The sequence below is a fragment of the Panthera uncia genome, chromosome X (genome assembly GCF_023721935.1).
Source record: "Panthera uncia isolate 11264 chromosome X, Puncia_PCG_1.0, whole genome shotgun sequence".
In the NCBI taxonomy this organism is placed as follows: Eukaryota; Metazoa; Chordata; class Mammalia; order Carnivora; family Felidae; genus Panthera; species Panthera uncia.
This window is the reverse complement of record NC_064817.1, coordinates 103,249,403-103,269,750: the sequence shown is the minus strand read 5'-3', so window position 1 is coordinate 103,269,750 and position 20,348 is coordinate 103,249,403. Positions and strand designations below refer to the sequence as shown.

General features: G+C 38.3%; 1 protein-coding gene and 1 long non-coding RNA gene across 2 annotated transcripts in view; both read left to right on the top strand.

The window, feature by feature from the left end:
* LOC125931395 (fibrous sheath-interacting protein 2-like) overlaps positions 1 to 20,348 on the top strand; it is a 75,508-nt gene that overhangs the window by 15,942 nt on the left and 39,218 nt on the right. The window contains 3 exon segments of the mRNA XM_049643291.1: positions 3,050 to 3,153; positions 5,674 to 5,716; positions 6,862 to 7,018. Coding sequence (XP_049499248.1) covers positions 3,050 to 3,153; positions 5,674 to 5,716; positions 6,862 to 7,018 — 304 coding nt within the window.
* On the top strand, positions 8,234 to 19,979 carry LOC125931978 (uncharacterized). Its single transcript, XR_007460516.1, has 3 exons — positions 8,234 to 8,788; positions 12,469 to 12,505; positions 16,873 to 19,979. It is a non-coding gene; the product is annotated as an uncharacterized LOC125931978 (long non-coding RNA).

The window sequence follows — 20,348 nt, the reverse complement described above, 5'->3', positions numbered from 1 at the left end:
CTTTTCCCTGCATCTCATTTGTTTCATTCACCTGGAGAGTCATCCTTGCAGATTGCTGACTGGAGGTGCTACTGATGTTTCTGAAGCCAGCAGCCCTAGGGACCTAGTGAGGACCGAGACTCCAACCAACACTCTTTCTCAAAACCCTGCCCTTCCTTAGACTTTGGAATTTTCAGGCCTGAAGTAACTTCTGTCACTTCACTGGCAGTAGAAATATTTTATTCTGCCACTTATTTTTCCTCAGCAGTGGAGCATGCCCTCAGTGTTGCCCACTCTTATTCCCCTGTTCCTTTTAGAACAGCCTGACGGAGTAGCAGTTGTTGTCATTCTCAAATTTCAACCTATTTCTTGAATAGGCTTCTCTAATACATATATGGCTAGCACATTTTGCCAGTGCCTTCCTTCCTTTTGCTTTTGGGCTCAGTCATTGATTTTTCTAACATATTGCCTTTGTGGGGCCCCCATAATGGCCCTGAATTTCATGTAGCCTCCCCCATCTTTCTGCTTCTTTGCAAAAGATGATGTCCAAATGTCTGGGGTAAGAGGTGTGGCTAATGTTCTTATTTCTCTGTGTGGCAGCAATATGGGCATCACCTAAACAACTTATTAGAAATGCAGATTCTCAGGCTTTACCCTGGACCTACCGAATTGGAATCTACATTTTCACAAGATCCCCGTGCTTTATGTGCACATTGAAGCCTGGGGAACAGTGGCATCTGTGACTCCATGGAGGTGAAATAAAGCCATGGTGCTTAGATGAAATGTCTTCTGCCTCTGGTCTCCAGAGAGAGAGATGTTCTTATCTCTTCTGACATAGTGCTTGACCTGTTGACATTCACAGTGGAAGTCAGCCACCAGGGCAGTGACTCATGGTTCAGTCTCACTGAACGTAGAGCCCTCTGGCTTTCCCATTCCACCTCAATTCTGGCTGGCTGATCCATAAAACTCAGGGTGGGGCCCTCTCACCTCCACCACAGTGACTGCCCTTGGAAAGCTTCCCAGCCAAGAGTGGCTTAAGAAAGCAAAATCTCAAGGGGAAATAGGAAGAGATTGGTAAACAGATACAAACTTTTAGCTATAAGATGAATAAAGTCTAAAGGTCTAATGGAAAACATGATGACTATAGTTGATTGCACTGTATATAATTGAAATTTGCTAAGAGAGCAGAACTTAAGATGTTTTCAACAACAACAAAATATAAATATGTGAGGTGATGGATGTGTTAATTAAATGGGGGGATCCTTTCACAATATATACATATATCACATCACCATGATGTGTACTTTAGCTATCTTACAATTTTGTATGCCAATTATATATGTCACCAAAGCTGAAGTTAAAAACAAAGAAAGAGAGGGAAAGAAGGAAGGGAAGGGAAAGGATACCAACGTCAGAGAAAGGCTTGCTCTGCTTGACCACACTATATTATAGTTTGTGGCCCATGTCCCAGGTGAGGAGAAGGTGGCAGCAGTGGGGGATAGTCTAAGAGATTCCTTCCTAGAACCGTAAGTGGGGAGCAGAGCAATAGTTCTTTTCTCTCTATGCTAACTTCACTTGTCTGAAGCAACAAAGACCCAAAGTAAGAAAAACGTAAGAGCCTCTTCTGATTTCTTTGCTCTCCAGCTTCTCCCACCAACCTTTCACTTTCCCACCATCTCTAAGCTGCTAAAGGAATAGACTTCCCCCACGCAACTTTCCTCAAGTCATATCTTCCTTCTTTCTGAGCCCAGATAGCTCTTCCTGGAGGGCTAGGGTATCTCCCTCCAGTACACTAAAGGAGAGTTATCTGAGCTAAGTATTCCAGTCTGTTGCTATACAAAAATGAAGGTTAAATTCAGGCAAATTCTCGAGACAGTTGCATGGCTTGCAAAGCATACTGTCTTGGCTATGTCATCCTATTTTTGAATGACAGGTGCTGAATATTACTTGGGTCTATATTGTGGCATTCCTCCTGTTAAAAATTCTAACCTCCTCTCCCCTAGTTCCACCCCCAAGCAGGTGGAGTACAAAACTAGGGCAGAGGTCTTGTACTTAGGGAGTCAAAAATGAGAAAATAATATAAAATTTTGAAACAGTAGCCCTGTTGTATAATGGCTGTTTCATACCTGTCAAGCCCCAAAAGGAAACACAACAAGAGATGGGTCTTCAGACATACATCTGGAAAGTATGCTTACTGTAAAAAAAATGTAAAATATAGAAAAATATGTAATATATAGAATGTAACACCACAATAAATATGGGAAAAAGGCACATTTTACTGAAGACATACAGATGGCGAATAAGCACATGAAAGAGTTGCTTCATATTATTAGTCATTAGGGAAATACAAAGTAAAGCACAATGAGATACCACTATATACCCAGTAAAATAGTTACAATTTAAATAATTGAATTTACGTAAGTGTTTGCAAGGACTTGAATCAGCCAGGACTCTGACACTACAGGTTGGAATGGAAAATGGTAGCTAATGTAAGTTAAACTACCATATGATCCCAGCCATCCCTGTCTTAGATATGTGCCCAAAAGAAGTGAAAATATATGTCCACATAGAGACTCATAGCAGCATTATTCATAATAGCCAAAAAAACTGGAAACAACCTAAATGCCCATCAGTGGGGAAATGGATGAAGTGTAGTATGGAATACTATGTAGTAATAAAAAGGAATAAACCATTGTTACAGGCAACAATATTGATGAATCTCAAAATAAATATGCTAAATGAAGGAAGCCAGTCTGAGAAAAAAAAAAAGAAAAGGAGAGAATACATCCTATATGATTCCATTCGTAGCAAACTCTAGAAAATGCAAACAATTACAGTGTCAGCAGATCAGTAGGTTGTCTGGAAGACGGGTAGAGAGAGGGATGAACTATACGGGGAAACAAAGAAACTTGGGGGTGGTGGAAATGTTTGTGGTGATGGTTTCAATAGCTTGTATATGTGTCAAAACTGGACAAATGGTGTGTTTTAAATATATGTGGTTTATTATACTTCAATTGCATTTGGATAAAATTATTTAAAATTATATGATTTCTCTTTCATTTACTTTTAGGACCAGGTCACCATTCTCTGAGTTTTGTAAAGGTTCCTGCCAAAAACTCATCAGTCTTCATATCTTCTCAGCATGATGTACAGAAAAACAAAGCAGAACAAAAGGTAGAAAGTTGTATGTCTCCGACGCTTTGTATTGATCATTAATTTATCCTGTTAACTATTATTTTTATGGGATATTGTCTTCACTGCCATGGTACTGACTGGTCAGAGATAATGGAGTCCTACACAGAACAGAAGGTTCTGAGTCAGCATCATGTTAAATGTACCATATGGTTTTGCAGAAACTGACTTAAAAATTTGCTGATACTGATAATAGCTAATGTTTACTGAGAATTTGCTGTGGGCCTGGGCCTGTGTTAAACTAGAAGGAGGGGAAAAGGGGGAAAACAATTGACATGATACACAGATATGGAAAAGACATCATCACTACTCATGAGGACTCACTATCCAAGGATTAGACACATATAAACAAAAGTCCTTACCATAAAATAAGACGAGAGTTTTGATTTGTACAAAATGTTTTGATTTGTACAAAATGTAGTGGGAATACAGAAGATTTAGAGACTGGTCCTGCCTAGAGAAGCCTTCAAAGGCTTTATTAAAGGAGGGCTTCATTGTATTAGGTCTTGCGATATGAGTGGGATGCTTCCAGATGAATGAGGATATAGTGAGGCAGTATTATGCACTGATGTTAAAGTGTTAAGTGAGAGCATGATAGTGCAAGCCTGCAAACCTGGGGCAGCGCCAGAGAGGAGACTGAAAGGTAGGTTGCGGCCATTGTTTTGTACACCTCGTGGAGAATGGATTTATTGTCTCAGTAGTAGAGAACAATTGCAGGTTTTTGAGAAGAGATGTGAAATAAGAATGAGATGGGGTTTAAAAAGATATTCTGGGGGCACCTGGCCGGCTCAGTTGGAAAGGCATGCAACTCTTGATCTCCCAGGTCATGAGTTCAAGCCCCACATTGAGTGTAGAGATTACTTAAGTACCTACATTTTTTTTTCCAATATATGAAATTTATTGTCAAATTGGTTTCCATACAACACCCAGTGCTCATTCCAAAAGGTGCCCTCCTCAATACCCATCACCCACCCTGCCCTCCCTCCCACCCCCCATCAACCCTCAGTTTGTTCTCAGTTTTTAACAGTCTCTTATGCTTTGGCTCTTTCCCACTCTAACCTCTTTTTTTTTTTCCTTCCCCTCCCCCATGGGTTCCTGTTAAGTTTCTCAGGATCCACATAAGAGTGAAACCATATGGTATCTGTCTTTCTCTGTATGGCTTATTTCACTTAGCATCACACTCTCCAGTTCCATCCACGTTGCTACAAAAGGCCATATTTCATTCTTTCTCATTGCCACGTAGTATTCCATTGTGTATATAAACCACAATTTCTTTATCCATTCATCAGTTGATGGACATTTAGGCTCTTTCCATAATTTGGCTATTGTTGAGAGTGCTTCTATAAACATTGGGGTACAAGTGCCCCTATGCATCAGTACTCCTGTATCCCCTTGGATGGCCAGTAAGTACATACATTTAAAAAGAGAGAGAGAAGTCTTTTTTTAAAACTAAAAAACAAATAAAAATATAATCTAGTTGAAGTGTGTGAGATAGATGCAGTGTTTGAGTGAGAGGAGATTAGAGGGAATATCGTTTTGAGTCTACTGTGATGGTCCAGATAAAAATGATAAGGCCCAAACTAAGGCAGTGGCAGTGAGGGTAAACCAGAGGCTACAGATTTAACACGTTTCAGAGTCAGACTGTGTCAGGATTTGGTGACTCAATAGATGTGTAGATCCAGAGAGAGGGAGAGGATGATGATGATGGTGATGATGATGATGATGATAATGAGGATTTAATTTTTGTATATAGGTTCTCTTGAAGTAGGATGTCTTTTCTCTGTGCTCCCATAGTGCTCAGGCTTACCTCTATGTCAGAAATCACTATACTGTGTCATCTTTTTCTGTCTGTTCGACTGTAAGATGACAAACTTAAGGTTAGGAATTGCATACCTTATTTTAATTCCAAGCAATGTGTTCAGTCCATTGGATTGGTCCTATCTGAAATAAATGGAGTAACTCTAAGCTTTCTAGTATGGGTCACTGGATGGATAGTTATACCTTTTTTTAAAAGTTTATTTATTTTGAGAGAGAGAGCACATGGGTGGGGCAGAGAGACAAGGAGAGAGAGAAAATCCCAAGCAGGCCCCGCACTGTCAGTGTAGATCCTGACGCGGGGCTTGAACTCACAAACCATGAGATCATGACCTGAGCCCAAATCAAGAGTTGGATGCTTAACCAACTGAGCCAACCATGTGCCCCTGGGTTGTTACATGTTTAACCAAAATATGGAAGACAAAGGAGGAAAAAGTTTGGAAAGATGGGAGTACATGGGCACATGATAAGGTTCATTTGAAGTAGTTAGTTTGGGTACCTATGAGAGATATTCATTAAAGAGGTTGATACTGTGTAGTAGCATTGAGACCAGAGCTTAGGAGACACGTAGGGGATGGGAAAAAAAGGGGACATACTATATTAATGTGATTGCTCTAGAGCAAGCAAGTCTCTTTTAGAAGCTTAATTACTAATGAATGCTTTTTTCTTGAATATTAAACCATACAGAAACATAAAGAAATGACTAAAACATCACATATTTTAAATGAAGGTAAGAAAATGAACAATATTTATAATTGCTCTGTTGTCTTTCAGTTAAATAGTTTTGTTGTATAGTTTTCTAAATTATGCGTTTTTACCCCTTATTATAAAATCTGTGATTATTTTGATTAAGGAAGATATAAAAATTATTCATGGTTGTAAATGTTAGTATCGAACATTTTTGAGTGATTGCTGGGTGAATAGGCACTTTGGAATCTGCAAACCATGGGGAAGTTAGAATCTCTGCTGTGGCTGCCTATACTGATAGGTAGAGTAAGTTTCTGAAGTACTGTGATTTGTGCAGATAATTCTCCCTAGGAGAAGGTCTCTATCCTCTAATGCCATCCTTTCTCCCCAGACATAAAAATACATCCAATTTCCCATCTTCTGGCTGAACTAGAGGTTCACTAAGTCTCTGATAGTCTCAGCAAAAGATTCCCATGAATATTCTACACACACACACACACACACACACACACACACACACACCAAGAACACTACAACATCATCATCTGGGTGGCCAATTAGCACCTTGAATCCAGCATGCACAAAACCAAATTCATGATCTTCTAGTCACCCCCAAACCTGTTTCTGTTCCTCCTTTTTTTCAGACACAAAGCTGGAGTCACCTTTGACCCTTTCCTATTGCTCATATTCTACATCCAAAAGTTGTCATTTTGTCCAATTTACAGCCTTTAACTATCTCATAATCTTTCCCTCCTTTCCATTCACAATACCCCTGCCCTTAACAACTGTAATAATTTGCCTCAGTCTCTTTTTCCTCTTGTTAATCTCTCCTACAGTTTGTTGTGAGTGTAATATTCTCAAAATACAGTTTCGAACATATAATTACTCAAAAGTCCTCGGTGGTTCCCCCTTGCCTACTGAATAAAGTGCAAAGCAGTTCATTCTGAGGCAGGGGGAGTAATGGGAGATTAAGCTTGGCAAAGTAATTTAGGAACAGAAGTTAGGGAATTCAGGCTTGTCCCTGATGGTGGTGGTGAAACACTGGAAGGCATCTTGTATGTGGAGATACTGTCTTTATTTGCATAAATAAATACATCCCTGACTGTGGTAATTCTAGACATTATGGCAGTTCAGCAAGAACTGTATCATTTTTTTTTCATATTTAAAGGTACCTTTTCTTTCCCCCAGGAATCAAAAGTAGCTCACTTCAAGTTCCAGGTGTTTCTGCTAAAACAAATGGCCCCAGACATTCTGTGCAGGCTATTTTGAAACAAGAGGCAAGTAACATTCCATTTGTCCCAGATACAGACAGAAAAAATGAAGTGGAATTATTATCAAGATTGGTGTAATATAATTTCATTCATTAAAAGACAATTAACCACCCTATAGTAAGATTTTATAAAAATTGAAATGCAAACCCACAGTAATAATGCTCTGCTACTTCAGACTTCCAAAGCTCATAGCTGTCAATTACACTAGTGTTATCATACTGTAAGTATAGGGAATATCAGTAACAAGTTGTAAGCTACCAAAAGTGATAAGACCAAGACTTTAAATGTGTTAAAAAGATCCAAAATTTGAATGTTATATTTACCTCAATTTTTATAGAGATTTACCAGGAGCAACTTGAATGTTCCCACTTAGCCCTTAGCTTATAGGCTTCCTAAATGATGAGCTTCAAAAACTTCAAAGTACATACCTGTGCCCTACAGAGAAAGCAATGAATTGGGCTTTGAGAGTCATTTTCTCCCAGTGCTGATGGGTTGTGCAGAGATAGCCATGCTGCCTCACCCTGTCCCCTTTGTGACCAGGGGTCACGTATCTGATGGTGGGAAGTTGGCGGCAGACATTCAGGGTGCAGCCTCTGGTCACAGCATAGATTGCCTTTGCAGACTTCCATATTGTCATTTTAAAAATAAAATCCACATTGGCTCTGTTAGCCCTGTATTAACTGGCTCAGCTGTTCTAAACAGTTAACATGGTTTAAAAGAGATGTCAGCAAGCAGGAAATTCACTAAAGTCTTCCCAAAAGTCTGCCTTCACAACTAAAATAGCAAGTGCCATCATTTGCAGTGTCCTATGTTAAATGCATAGTAAGCAACAGACTCAAATATATAGCTGCTCAAATGTAGCATGTTAGCCACAATATGCTTCTCTCTATAAACAAATATTTATTAAACACCTGCTGTGTACAGGGCACTGTATCACTGTATCAACATCCATAATTAGTATGCTTACTTTCTGAAAAAAAGAAACTTAACTACTCTAAGATAGTTTAGTAGTTGTACATTAGGAATTACTTTTCATTAGTCTCACTATGGAGCCATAAAAAAAGTATCCCCTGAGTGTAACATGGACAGTAAACTTAATACTACATACTTTGCCAAAAAAAGTCGATAAACACATTTAGACTATCAGTTTTTAAAGTAGGCTTTAAAAAAAATATATATATATATATATGAACATTATGAATACATCAAATGGTCACAAAAACCTAATTTACTTTGAGAAATAGCATGACCACTTTTATTACAATAGAATATAATACTATTTTCCAACTTTTTTGCCCATTCCATCAGTGTCAGGAAATATACTTCTGGTGGCCTGTGTTTAGCTCTCAGACCTGGGAAAAAATAAAGTCTACTCGGTTGGATTTATCTTTCTGTATAAATATCTAAACAGGTGGAGCTCTTGGCCAAATTAAAGAGTCATATCCTATACATGCAGAAAACCTTTCTGCCTCCCAGCTTTCTAAAATCATGTCCCCTATAGTTTGTTTAAAAACCACACATAATATTTTTATCTGTTCAATTGATTACCTTCCATGCTGATCAGTGCACTCCTCAGTTAATTTCAGAATACCAATGAATTCTACAAACCTGTAAATTCTGTAATATATAAACCAAATAAAACTTGCATTTTTATTATAAATGGACTTTTAACATTGTTTTCCTAAATTTCTGTATTTTAAATGTGAGAAATAGCTGACGTTCAAATTCTTTTAAAACCCCCTTGATGAATTTCATTGTTTTTTTTTTCTTGTGGCATATATAGGTGAAATATGCTGATTTTAATGAAGAAAAGGCCAAGAAATCAAGCATTAGCTCTAAGTCAGGTAAACATTAGCAACAGTTATTAAGTAAGTCCTAAAATCTATTAACCTATTCATTCAACTAACATTTATTGAGCTTCTGCTATATGATAAGCATTGTGCTAATTATTACATACATACAAAGTAGAAACTATACAAAGTAGAAAAGCCATGGTCCCTCCCCTGGATTTTACAGTTTAGTGGGGAACACTTATGCCAATAACCACAACCCATTACGATAAGTGTAATAATGGAGGTATGTACATAGTTCAGTGGAAGCATAGGGAAGCCAGGGAAACTTTTATAGAAGCCACAGTTGGGCTGAGACATGAAGGATAAGAAAAATTTTCTAAGCAGACAAATAGAAGGAGAACCTTCCAGGAAAAGGGAATACATTTACTAACATATAGACATTAGAGCCTAGTACGTTTTTGGAAATAGAAATTTTCTCAGAATTGCTTTATCTAAAAGTTCAAGTTAGAGAATTTCAGGAAATGAAGCTTGACTGGTAGATAAGGGTTAGATCATTGTCTCTGGTAGGCCAGGCAAAGAAATCTACCTTTTATCCTGTTATTCAAGTGCAACTATTGAAGAATATTGGCAGGGTCATAATATAATCAGAATTTGCCTTTTCTAAAAAGGGGGAAAAGAGGGGCGCCTGGGTGGTGGCTCAGTTGGTTGAGCGTCCGACTCTTGATTTCAGCTCAGGTCATGATCCCAGAGTTGTGGGATTGAGCCCTGCATGTGGAGCCTGCTCAAGATTCTCTCTCTCTCTCCCTTTCCCTCCCTCTTTCTGACCCTCTCCTCCACTCACATACTCTCTTAGATAGATAGATAGATAGATAGATAAAGGGATAAAAGAATTAGAGGTGAAGAGACTAGAGGAAATGAGACAATAAAAATAATAGCATTTACTATATGCCAGTTACTATGCTAAATTTGTTATATCCTCTCATTTAGTCCTCCCACCAATTTAATGAGGACAGAAACATTTTTATCTACCATTTTACATATAAGTAAACTAAGTCTCAGAGTGGTAAACTATATTGCCCAAGGTTTCACAGTGTATGTGAAAGGTCTGTCTTACTCAACCAATTGTAGCCACAATGCCATACTGTCTCTTACTACAATTCAAGAGACTATTACAATAGTCCAGGCTAGAAATGAGTCCTGAACAAGGTCAGTGGCAGTGAGGATGAAGAGCTGGGTACATATTTGACTCAAACTAAGGAGGTTGAATGGATGAGATTTGGTTACTGATTGAATACGGGAGATGAAGGAGTTGAAGACAACTCCCAGATTTCTAGACTGGGCAACTAAATGAGTAGTGAATAGTGGTGCCATTCAGTAGACAGGCAGTACAGAAGGATGAACAAGTTTGGAGGAGAAAAAAATTAGTTCAACTTTTTTAGGTAGATTATACTTTCTCCTTTTAATTCCCTCTTTGATTTGAGAGTTATCCATGTTTCTTAATTATCAAGAAATTAATATTTTGGGCCACAGTTCTTTTAATTAAATTCAGAGAATATAGCCTGTAAATCTTGTAACAGGTTGAAGTTGTTACGGTTTTCTTTGTGGCCAAATATGTGATTGCTATTTGAAAGTGCTCCATGGACATACCAAAAAAATGTGTATTCTGTATTTGCAGGATGTAAGGCTCTAAATGAATATTAAATTACATTTATTGATTGTATGTCTTTACTAATTTTTTTGTCTACTAGACTTTTTTTTTCTTATTGTCTACTAGATGTGTCCAGCCATTAAAGAGGTGTTTTGAAGCTCTACACTATAATTGTATTTTTATCAAATTCCCGTTGCATTTCTAATATGTTTCACATAGGCTCTTCAGGACATTTAATCCACCATATTCATAGAAACCATAGAAGACTTGCTTATTTTTTGTAACAGTCACATTAGTTATCTATTGCTAAGTTTAAAAATCACCCCAAAGCTCAGTGGCTTAAAAAAACAATCAATATTATCCTACAGTTTCTGTGGTTAAGAATACAGGAACAACTTAGCTGTGTGGTTCTGACTCAGGGTCTCTCATAAGGTTATGATCAAGATGTCATCCAGGGCTGTTGCAGTCATTTAAAGGCTTGACTGGAACTGGAGGATTCACTTCCAAGATGGCTCACTCACATAGCTGTTGTCAGGAGGTCTCAGTGCCTCACCTTGTGGGCCTCTCCATAGGGCTTCTAGAATATCATGATATGGCATCTGGCTTCCCCCAGAGTGGGTGATCCAAGATAGAGGGGCTGAAACCACAGTATATTTTATAACCTAGTTTCAGTAAGTTATACACCATCATTTCTACCCTGTAGTGTTCATTAGAACCAAGTCACTAAGTCCAATGTACACTCAAGGGGAAGAGAGTTAACCTCCACTTTTTGGAGGGAGTATTAACAAGGAACTTATAGACATACTTTAAAACTACCACAACAGGGGCGCCTGGGTAGCTTATTTGGTTAAGCATCTGACTCTTGGTTTTAGCTCAGGTCATGATCTCACAGTGAGATGGAGCCCCATATTGGGCTCTGCACTAACAGCATGGAGCCTTCCTGGGATTCTTTCTCACTCTCCCTCTCTCTCTCTCTCTGCCGCTCCCCTGCTCACACTCTCTTACTCTCTAAATAAATAAATAAATAAATATTTTAAAAAATAAAAGGACTACAACAGTATTATCTTCACACTTAATTTTTCAGGTTTATGCACTATTAATTCTAGCTCCTTCCTTTCCAAAACTGTACACATGCAAAAACATACTCATATACAAAGAAACTCAAGAAGGCACATAGAATTTTAAGTAAACCTTTTAAAACAGATCATTGGAATTTACTGGTTATTCACAATACACTTTATATTTATTAGGAGAAAGATAAATAGTAATTCACCTTGACTTTGAACTGGCTCTAATTGGTAATACTACTTTCTATTAATCAGAGCCTTGCTTGTCTAAGACTATTTAGTCATGTATGCATATAAGTGACATACACCATTCCAGTATTCCTATGAATATATTCTACATGAAGACTTGCTTTAGGTATAATTATTCAGAAATATTTTCTAAATCCCACTTCTGCAATTTTGCTAGATGTCATGCAAAGACAGTATTTGAGTGGAAAGAGATTATGACTGTTAGACTAATAAACAAACATTGATCCAACATCTATGTTAAAGAATTGATTCAATAAATAAGTATTATTGAGTGTTTACTATATGCCAGGCACTGTAAACCATAGCATAGTAAGTCCTATAAGAGAAGGAAGTATAGGGTGCTTCAGGAGCATTGAAGGAGGATGCCTGTCTATCTAGGCAGATTTCAAGGAAGGCTCTCTGAAAGAGGTGACACAAGCTGAGTGAATCCTAAAAGATGAAGAATTTAAGAGAGGGATACTAGAGTTATAAAGGAAATAGGGCACAGGCAAAGGGAATTGCATGTTGTTCAGTGTCTCTGGAGCAAAGAGTACATGTGCAACGGTGACCAGAGATGAGGCTGGTGAGGTAGGCAATCGCCCCAGATCTTAAAGTATATTTTATGCCTTCCTGGGAGTCGATGGAGGGTTTAAACACAGCAGTGACAGCAGGGAATAAAGACATATTAGTACATGTTTATTACCATTTTACAATCTACACCATTACTTGTGAAAGATACCAACAAGTAATAATTTTCTTTCTCTCTCTCTCTGAAAATTCACCTGTAGCTCAAGGAGTCTTTGCTTCTCATGATTCACCAATTAAGTAAGTATCTAATAAAACTTAATAAAGTAATGTGTTATTTTAAATTAACACTTTAATAATTACACAGGAGTGCTGCTTGAGGGCGGATGTTCCCATGGACACCTCAGTTATTGCAGTTCTGCCTGCATTCATTTTTTGCGACCTCTTGGAACTAAGCTAAAATTGTAAAGTTGGCAAAGTTATGTATGTTCTTTTACCTTCTCTCTAGTCACACTTTTGTTCTATGTTCCCCTAACACACAGGGTCTTCATTCCCCTTTCAGGTAATACTACCTCTTCTTTCCAGGTAGCTTTCCAGGATCTAGATCTATTCTTTTCCCCTCTCCACATTCAAACATACATTACTTGTGTCTTTTGAGGTTATTGGTTTTCTAATGACGATGAATTAGTTTGTCATATAGTATTAATGACTTAATCTGTCACCCCATCTTTAGGATATTTGTACTGTAACCTAAAGTAATGAATCTCTAATGAGGCAAAATCAAGGACAGTGGAGAAAGGTGTTTCTTTGGGGGCCTAGGTGCCTTTCAGCCCTCCAACCTTGTGGCCACCTATTCTGCTAAAGTGCTGCTCCCCTCAAACTTGAATATTTTGTGCATATAAAATAACTCCTGATGGAACACAAATATCCAACACCATCATGTTTTAAACACTCAAACCAAATGAGGTCCAGGATAGGTTTTATAAATTCCAAATTCTGATGAAAATGGTTGGGTAAGGTGAAGCAGCGTGTGGTGGTAAATGGTGTTGACATTCAGAGCAAGCTTCCTAGAAAAAGGATTTTGAGCTTAGGAGTGATGAAGTCAGTTTGTCTGACTTACTGAGAACTCATAAGATGTAAAGATGCTGAAGGAAGGAAACTGACTAGCCCACTGTTAGGACAGTTTAAAGAAATAAAGGTGAGGAATAGTGATTATGTAGTTTTAGAAAGTATTCATCCCTGTTCTCATCTTCCTCCTGCCATCCACTATACTAGACTACAGAACTACAGAATCACATGAGTCTTTTCAAAAGCAAATGCTCTGGGTACCCTTTTGCTAAAAATCTTAGCTCGGCTAAAGGGAAGAAGTTTGCTCATGACCTGGAGCTTCTTCCCCATTCTTCTCAAATAGACGGTGTTAAAATACTTTTAGCTATCCCTAGGACAATTCCAGGCCAGAGCACACCAAAACATAGCTAATGACACCATCTGGTCTGGCTCTGCCCATTGCACCCATGTCACATTCCCTTACCTTACAGAGAGGAACACAGGTTCAGGGGCTTGAGCTTAGTCCTCTTTGATGCATCTCATTGCTTCACAAAGCTCAATGCATCAACAGATGCATCACATCTGTTCCACCACTTACCTCTCTCCCTTCTCTTCCTCTCAAATCCTCATTTCTCTGTTTTTCCTAATGCTTAACCAAGGGCCATACACAGGAGCCTTAGAATAGAATTAGAAACCAAAGAAATCAGGACAAGAGGAGGGCAATGTGATAAGATCGTGGTGAGGTAGACAGTTGTAATAATTAAGCTTTGCATTTAGATATTGAGCATGTTCTTATGATTGGGATGGAAGGTGACAGGGAAACACAGTAAAGAAGGCAGTGAGTCTTTCACCCTGAAGATTATGCTCAGAAGTCTGTATTTCATTCACTGAATGACAGTCTAATGGCTTTCAGGAGGACTGTGATATTATCAAGTCAGTAACTCTGCTGAACAACTGTGACAGCAGCATGTAGGACAAATAGAAGACACTTAAATCGGTGCCCATTACTGAAGTCTATTAATGATTTGTGGCCTGCACAATGGCCTTCCTTTTGGAGTAGAGACAAGTATGCATCCAAAACATGTTAAATGGGAATTTATGTGCCAAACTTTCTTGGGAGCCTACTATGTTCAGAGTATAGTTCTGGGTATTGGGATACAACGATAAATAAAGCACTACCTCTGACCTCAGTTGTTCTTTACAAAACATCAGGACAAAAGACAGGGAGACTTGAGGAATGCCAGAGAGTGAACTGAGGGAAGGGCAGTGGATAAAATGTCAGGAAAAGGGAAGGCCACCCATGGAACCACCCAGTTTTGGCTTTCAGATTAAACCACTGATGTTAGGATACAGAAGTGATGCTTTTAATTCCCACTTAGCCACTGGAATGAGTAAATGGATTTGGCAATAGAATGGACTGTGCATGTGGATGATCAAGAGGTGTAAGCCATCACCTCAAAGCTATGAGTCTGAGATATAAACAGAAGACCACCAATTAGATTAAAAATTAGGTATTCAGAGGACTAGGCAGACTAAATTTTAGGTTTGTCACATTAATCCTCAAGGGGTGGCTGGCCAACCACGTGAAGATATCTTTAAGTTATCTTCTGGACTAAAGCGAGGTTGTACAGAGGAGAAGATCAGAAGCAGAGAGGTATATTTATAGCTTTGTGAAATGGCAAGTTAAACGGTGAAAAAGTGTGCCTTCTCTTTGGGGCTTCTGAAATAATGGTCATTAAATATCGCTGCCCTCTTTATTTAAGAAGTAGAAAGTGAGCAGTACAAATGACCTAAACTTTAGACACTTTAATGGCATCAATCTATCAGGGAAAACCACCGAAGACTAGGGAAAAGTAGATGAAATATCATGTCACTCCTGAAATTGTGATGGAACTTTCCAATATGACAGCAGGTTCATTTGCATGCTTCTGTTCATTTGACGCCAGTGAGAATCTGATAATTTATTGCAGATTGTAGATTGCATCTGATATTACAACTATTTTTTAGTGACCTTCTACGAGGCTTCCTCATTTATCTGGTTAGTTTTGTTCTCAGATATTTGCCATTTCCTCTTATCTAAATGCATGCCTTTGGGACAGAAAGCCTGTGGGGACAGAGAGCAACAAATACGCAGGACTCACCGGGTTCCACTTGCTGTATATGGTGTGAGGCAGAGAAAGCAGAAAAGAGTCTGGATGCATTAGGTTGCAGAGGACCTACAAGAAGGAAATTGTGCTGGAGTTGGCCTAAGAAACTGAGTATCGGAAAAATAAATGAAGCCAAAGGATAGGAACTGTGTCACTGACATCCACATTCATGTTCTAGTTCCATATTGCAAAACGCTCCAAGTCTGAGGATGGGCTATTGCTACCTAACCCTAGCTGAGACCTGTAAGTTTTTCTTTTCCCACTAGGAGTCAGGTTGTAATTTCAGAGACTGGCTGTATTTCTCAAAATTGAATTGTAGGCTTTGGAGAAAAAAGTAATTTTGATAACATAAGGGCAAGCCAAGTAAAAATGTAGAGTGCCATTTTTCCTTTAAGGAGGTCAGGAAGAAGAGAGGCAAATGATCCATGTAGGCAGGAAAATATAATATAAATCAAAATTACAGTCTTAGGCCTTGTTTTTTTAAACTTTTTTAGTATTCTATAGTTTATATGATTGTGTGGTTCTCTTGCTACAATTTAGTAAAATATATTTTTGGTTCCATGTAGTAGGTGATAATAACGAATTCTGCTGAAAACATAGAATAGATTGCAACAACATGGATGGACCTAGAAAGTATAATTCCAAGTGAAAGAAGGCAGTAAGAGATAGATAAAAACCATATGATTTAACTCATGTAGAATTTAAGAATCAAAACAAATGAGCAAAGGGAAAAAAGGCAAACCAAGAAACAGACTCTTAACTAGAGAGAACTGATGTTACCAGAAGAGAGATGAAACAGGTGATGGGGATTAAGGAGTGTGCTTGTTGTGGTGAGCACAGGGTGATTAAAATAAAAACTTTAAAAAAAGAGAAAAAAGCACAGGATAGAATATTATGATACTTAGAAAAGGGCTACATCTAATTTGGTATTGCATGTGATCAGAAACCCATTATTTTAATCCATCATTATCAATAATCATCCATGGGTCTTTTTCTACTGTAGTGTGAAGGGGAGGAGACTAGGAGTTTTGAGGAGGTGGGCAGAAAGTGAATTATCTGGAAGCTCTGATCAAGCAGAGCAGGCAGAAAGGACTAGCCCACCCCCTCTCTCTCCAACCCCATACTCTTCCCAACTCACTACGAAACAAACTTGGCTAAGGTGGTTCATGAGTAGTAACTTCAGACAGATGTTAGTTTATGCAGCAGCTGTTTATTATTCTACTGTTTATGCAGCAATTATTCTGCTCCAGAGTAATGGAGCATGTCCTATACCCACAGGCCAATATCTAAGTAGGAGGCTAAATAGGGGGATTAGACAAAAAATAAAACTTACTCTTTTTTGTGAGTTGCTATGGAGAAAAAAAAATCTCCAAGTACAAAGGAGAAAATCTGATTCACTGATTAGGAATTGGGGGGAAAGTTACATAAATTATAAATCAGAAGTAATAAAATCAATCTCTCTTTACTTTTCAGACAACAAAACTATCATAACTGCCGTCAAGGAAAAGTATGTACAATGAAATTCACTGATAAAGCAACATGTTAAGGATATTTTGTAATATGAGATTAGAGAAAAATCTGTGAATCAGACAATGAGCAAAATCATCTGTTGACGTTAGTCAGTTTCCCTCTTTGTCTTCTTCTCTTCCTTGACTTTCACTCTCAGTTAATCTTGAGTTTTGCCGGGGTCCAAAGTTACTGTTATTGGCCCTTTGGGCAGAGGGGCTCAGGAGGATATATTGAAGGAGCATTAGGAGCTTTAGTCACCAGGTGAAAAGCATCAAATACCACAAACCCACTCCATAATGGGAAGCCATTAAGGGAAATGTCTTTGCATACTATTAAGATCTGGCTTAGGGCTGAGCATCCTGTCCCTTGGGCATGTGAACCAGGATGCCTAGATCTGTCTCTTAATTTTCCTAGGAGTAAGGAAAATCTTAGGGTCATACTCCATCAAAAGAAATACCTGGTCACTTGAGAACTGCAACTTGGACCAGGCCAAGATCAGAGGGTGAATTTGATGAGCCCCAACTCTAGGGCTAGACAGAGGAATCGTGAACATGAGAGAGGTTCAGGGGAGTAGCACACACACACTTTTCACACATACACCTGCTCAATTCAGAAAACAAGCAACAAACACAAAGACATAGACATACTGGCACCAAAAGGATATTTCTTGGTTTAATAGTATAGTGAGAATAAGGTGAAAATCAGATTCTATTTATCACAGTTCACTTCATTATAAGAATGCCCCTATTTTATATACCAAGATTGGAAATGCCTCTTCTCTGCTACCTTATGAGTAATAATGTAGGACGTCTGTACATTTTCTCTGGTATTAAGAAAATAATACATATTGAAATTCTTGGCTCATATGTATTGGAACAGATTTGGACCAATTTAGATCAAGAAGGTAAGTAACTTACCTGTTAATGGTTAGATGTTAGAAGTGTTTGATTTCAGCCATGTTTATGTAAAACAAGTGTTTTTCAACCATATGTTATCATCCCAGACTATGTTTTTCAAACTCAATAGCCATTTTCTAGTGCAAGCAGTAGGTGACAAAGAACGCATTAAGAGAACTAGATAGCGGTGATGTTTGCACGGCATTATGAGTGTGCTTAATGCCACTGAACTGTACACTTTAAAATGGTAAAATGGTACATTTTATGTTATGTGTACTTTATCACAATAAAAAAGCATTAAAATATTTGGGAATTGGGGTGGAAAAACTGGCTTTTCCCTGTAGTGGCTTTCAAACCTCTAACGGATCATGAGAGATATGCTACCTACAACAAGGTGCTAACTTTTCATTGAATGTTGGCCTAAACCTGAACAATCTGGAAGGTAACTTTGGAGGTAATTGGGAGGCAACAACCACATTATAGGGAATCTGGTGCCCAAATGCCAGGATATCAAACAATGCATAGCCAGAATGCCAGGCATCCAGCCTTTGCTGCTGCTGACTTTTAAGCACAGCTTTGAAAAATAAGAGTTTCTGTGGAATGTATGCATTCTTGGTCTAGATGTCTTGAGGGTAACAATAACTTCAAAACAAATACTATTTTATTATAGGCAGGAGGATTTTTATGTTCCCAAAATATATCTTCAATAAGTAGAAGTACCTAAACAAATAGAGTTTTTCAGGTGCAATTTGCATCTGGCCCCAGTCCAGTCTTAGGTGTGACAGTGAGTACAATTAACCATTGAGGAAAATGTCATTCAGTTCTGGTCCTTGGGTTCTACTTCAGCTCATACTGAAGGACCCCCAACTTCCTCCTACTGCTCAGCCTTCTGGCCCTTTGAGTCTCAGGTGTATCTCAGCCTTTTGGACCTAAATGAATGTGTTTCCTTACTTCTGAGCCATCCTCTGTCTCCCTATCCAAGACAGTTTGCACTGAGAATTCTTTTGTTGCACCCAAACCCTGTTCACTTCCCCTAAATCATCAGTACTAATACTTGACCATTAATTAAGCCTTAACAAGTAGCGGTAGTCATCAGCATATATAAAAGCACAGTGAACTTTCAGAGGAAGGCAACAACAGGCAGGCCACAGAGCCCACAGGCTGACCACTCCACTGTGGTGCTTTTTCACTATTGCCTCATAGCTGAATAGATGCCTACATAAAAAGAGGCTACCTCTGCAAAGGCATATAAATGTTTTGGAGGCAAATTTGTTTTCTGAAATAGTTTGTTAGAGGTAATCTGGTTTGTATTTTTAAGAATTATTTCATGGATCATAAACACAGTCTGTCTTTTTGCCAGAGCATTGGTTTTCTATGAGTTTAGACACCCACCTGGCTATTTTTAAATTTATGTATTTAAATTCAAGTTACTTAACATACAGTGTTGTACTATTTTCAGAAGTAGGAACCAGTGACTCATCACTTCCGTATAACACCCAGTGCTCATACCAGCAAGTGCCCTCCTTAATGCCCATTACCCACTTAGCCCATACCCCCACCCGCCTCCCCTCTAGCCACCCTTTTTTTTCTCTGAATTTAAGACTCTCTTATGGTTTGCCTCCCTCTCTATTTTATTTTTCCTTCCCTTCCCTTATGTTTAGCTGTTTTGATTCTTAAATTCCACATGAGTGAAATCATAATGATATTTGTCTTTTTCTGACTGACTTATTTCACTTAGCATAATACACTCTAGTTCCAACTCATAAATATGGAGAACAAACTGAGGGTTACGGGAGGGATTGTGGGAGGGGGATTGGGCTAAATGGGTAAGGGGCACTAAGGAATCTATTCCTGAAATCATTGTTGCACTATATGCTAACTAATTTGGATGTAAATTTTTAAAAATAAAAAATAAAATTAAAAAAATAGTAGTAAAAATAAAATAAAATAAAATAAAATAAAATAATACACTCTAGTTCTATCCATGTTGTTGCAAATCGCAAGATTTCATTCTTTTTGATCACCAAGTAGAATTCCATTGTATATATATACCACATCTTCTTTATCCATTCATCAGTCGATAGACATTTGGGTTCTTTCCATAATTTGGTTATTGTTAATAGCACTGCTATAAACATTGGGGTGCTTGTGCCCCTTCGAATCAGCATTTTTATATACTTTAGATAAATACCTAGTAGTGCAACTGCTGTGTTGTACCTGTATTTTTAATTCTTTGAGGAATATCCCTCAAAAAAATACTGTTTTCCAGAGTGGCTGCACCAGTTTGCATTCCCACCAGCAGTGCAAAAGGGTTCCCCTTTCTCCACATCCTTGCCAACAGCTGTTGTTGCCTGAGTTGTTAATGTTAGCCATTCTGACAGGTGTGAGGTGGTATCTCATTGTCATTTTGATTTGTATTTCTCTGATGATGAGTTATGTTGAGCATATTTTCATGTATCTGTTAGCCATCTGGATGTCTTCTTTGGAAGAGTGTCTATTCATAGCTTCTGCCCATTTCTTCACTGGATTATTTGTGTTTTTGGG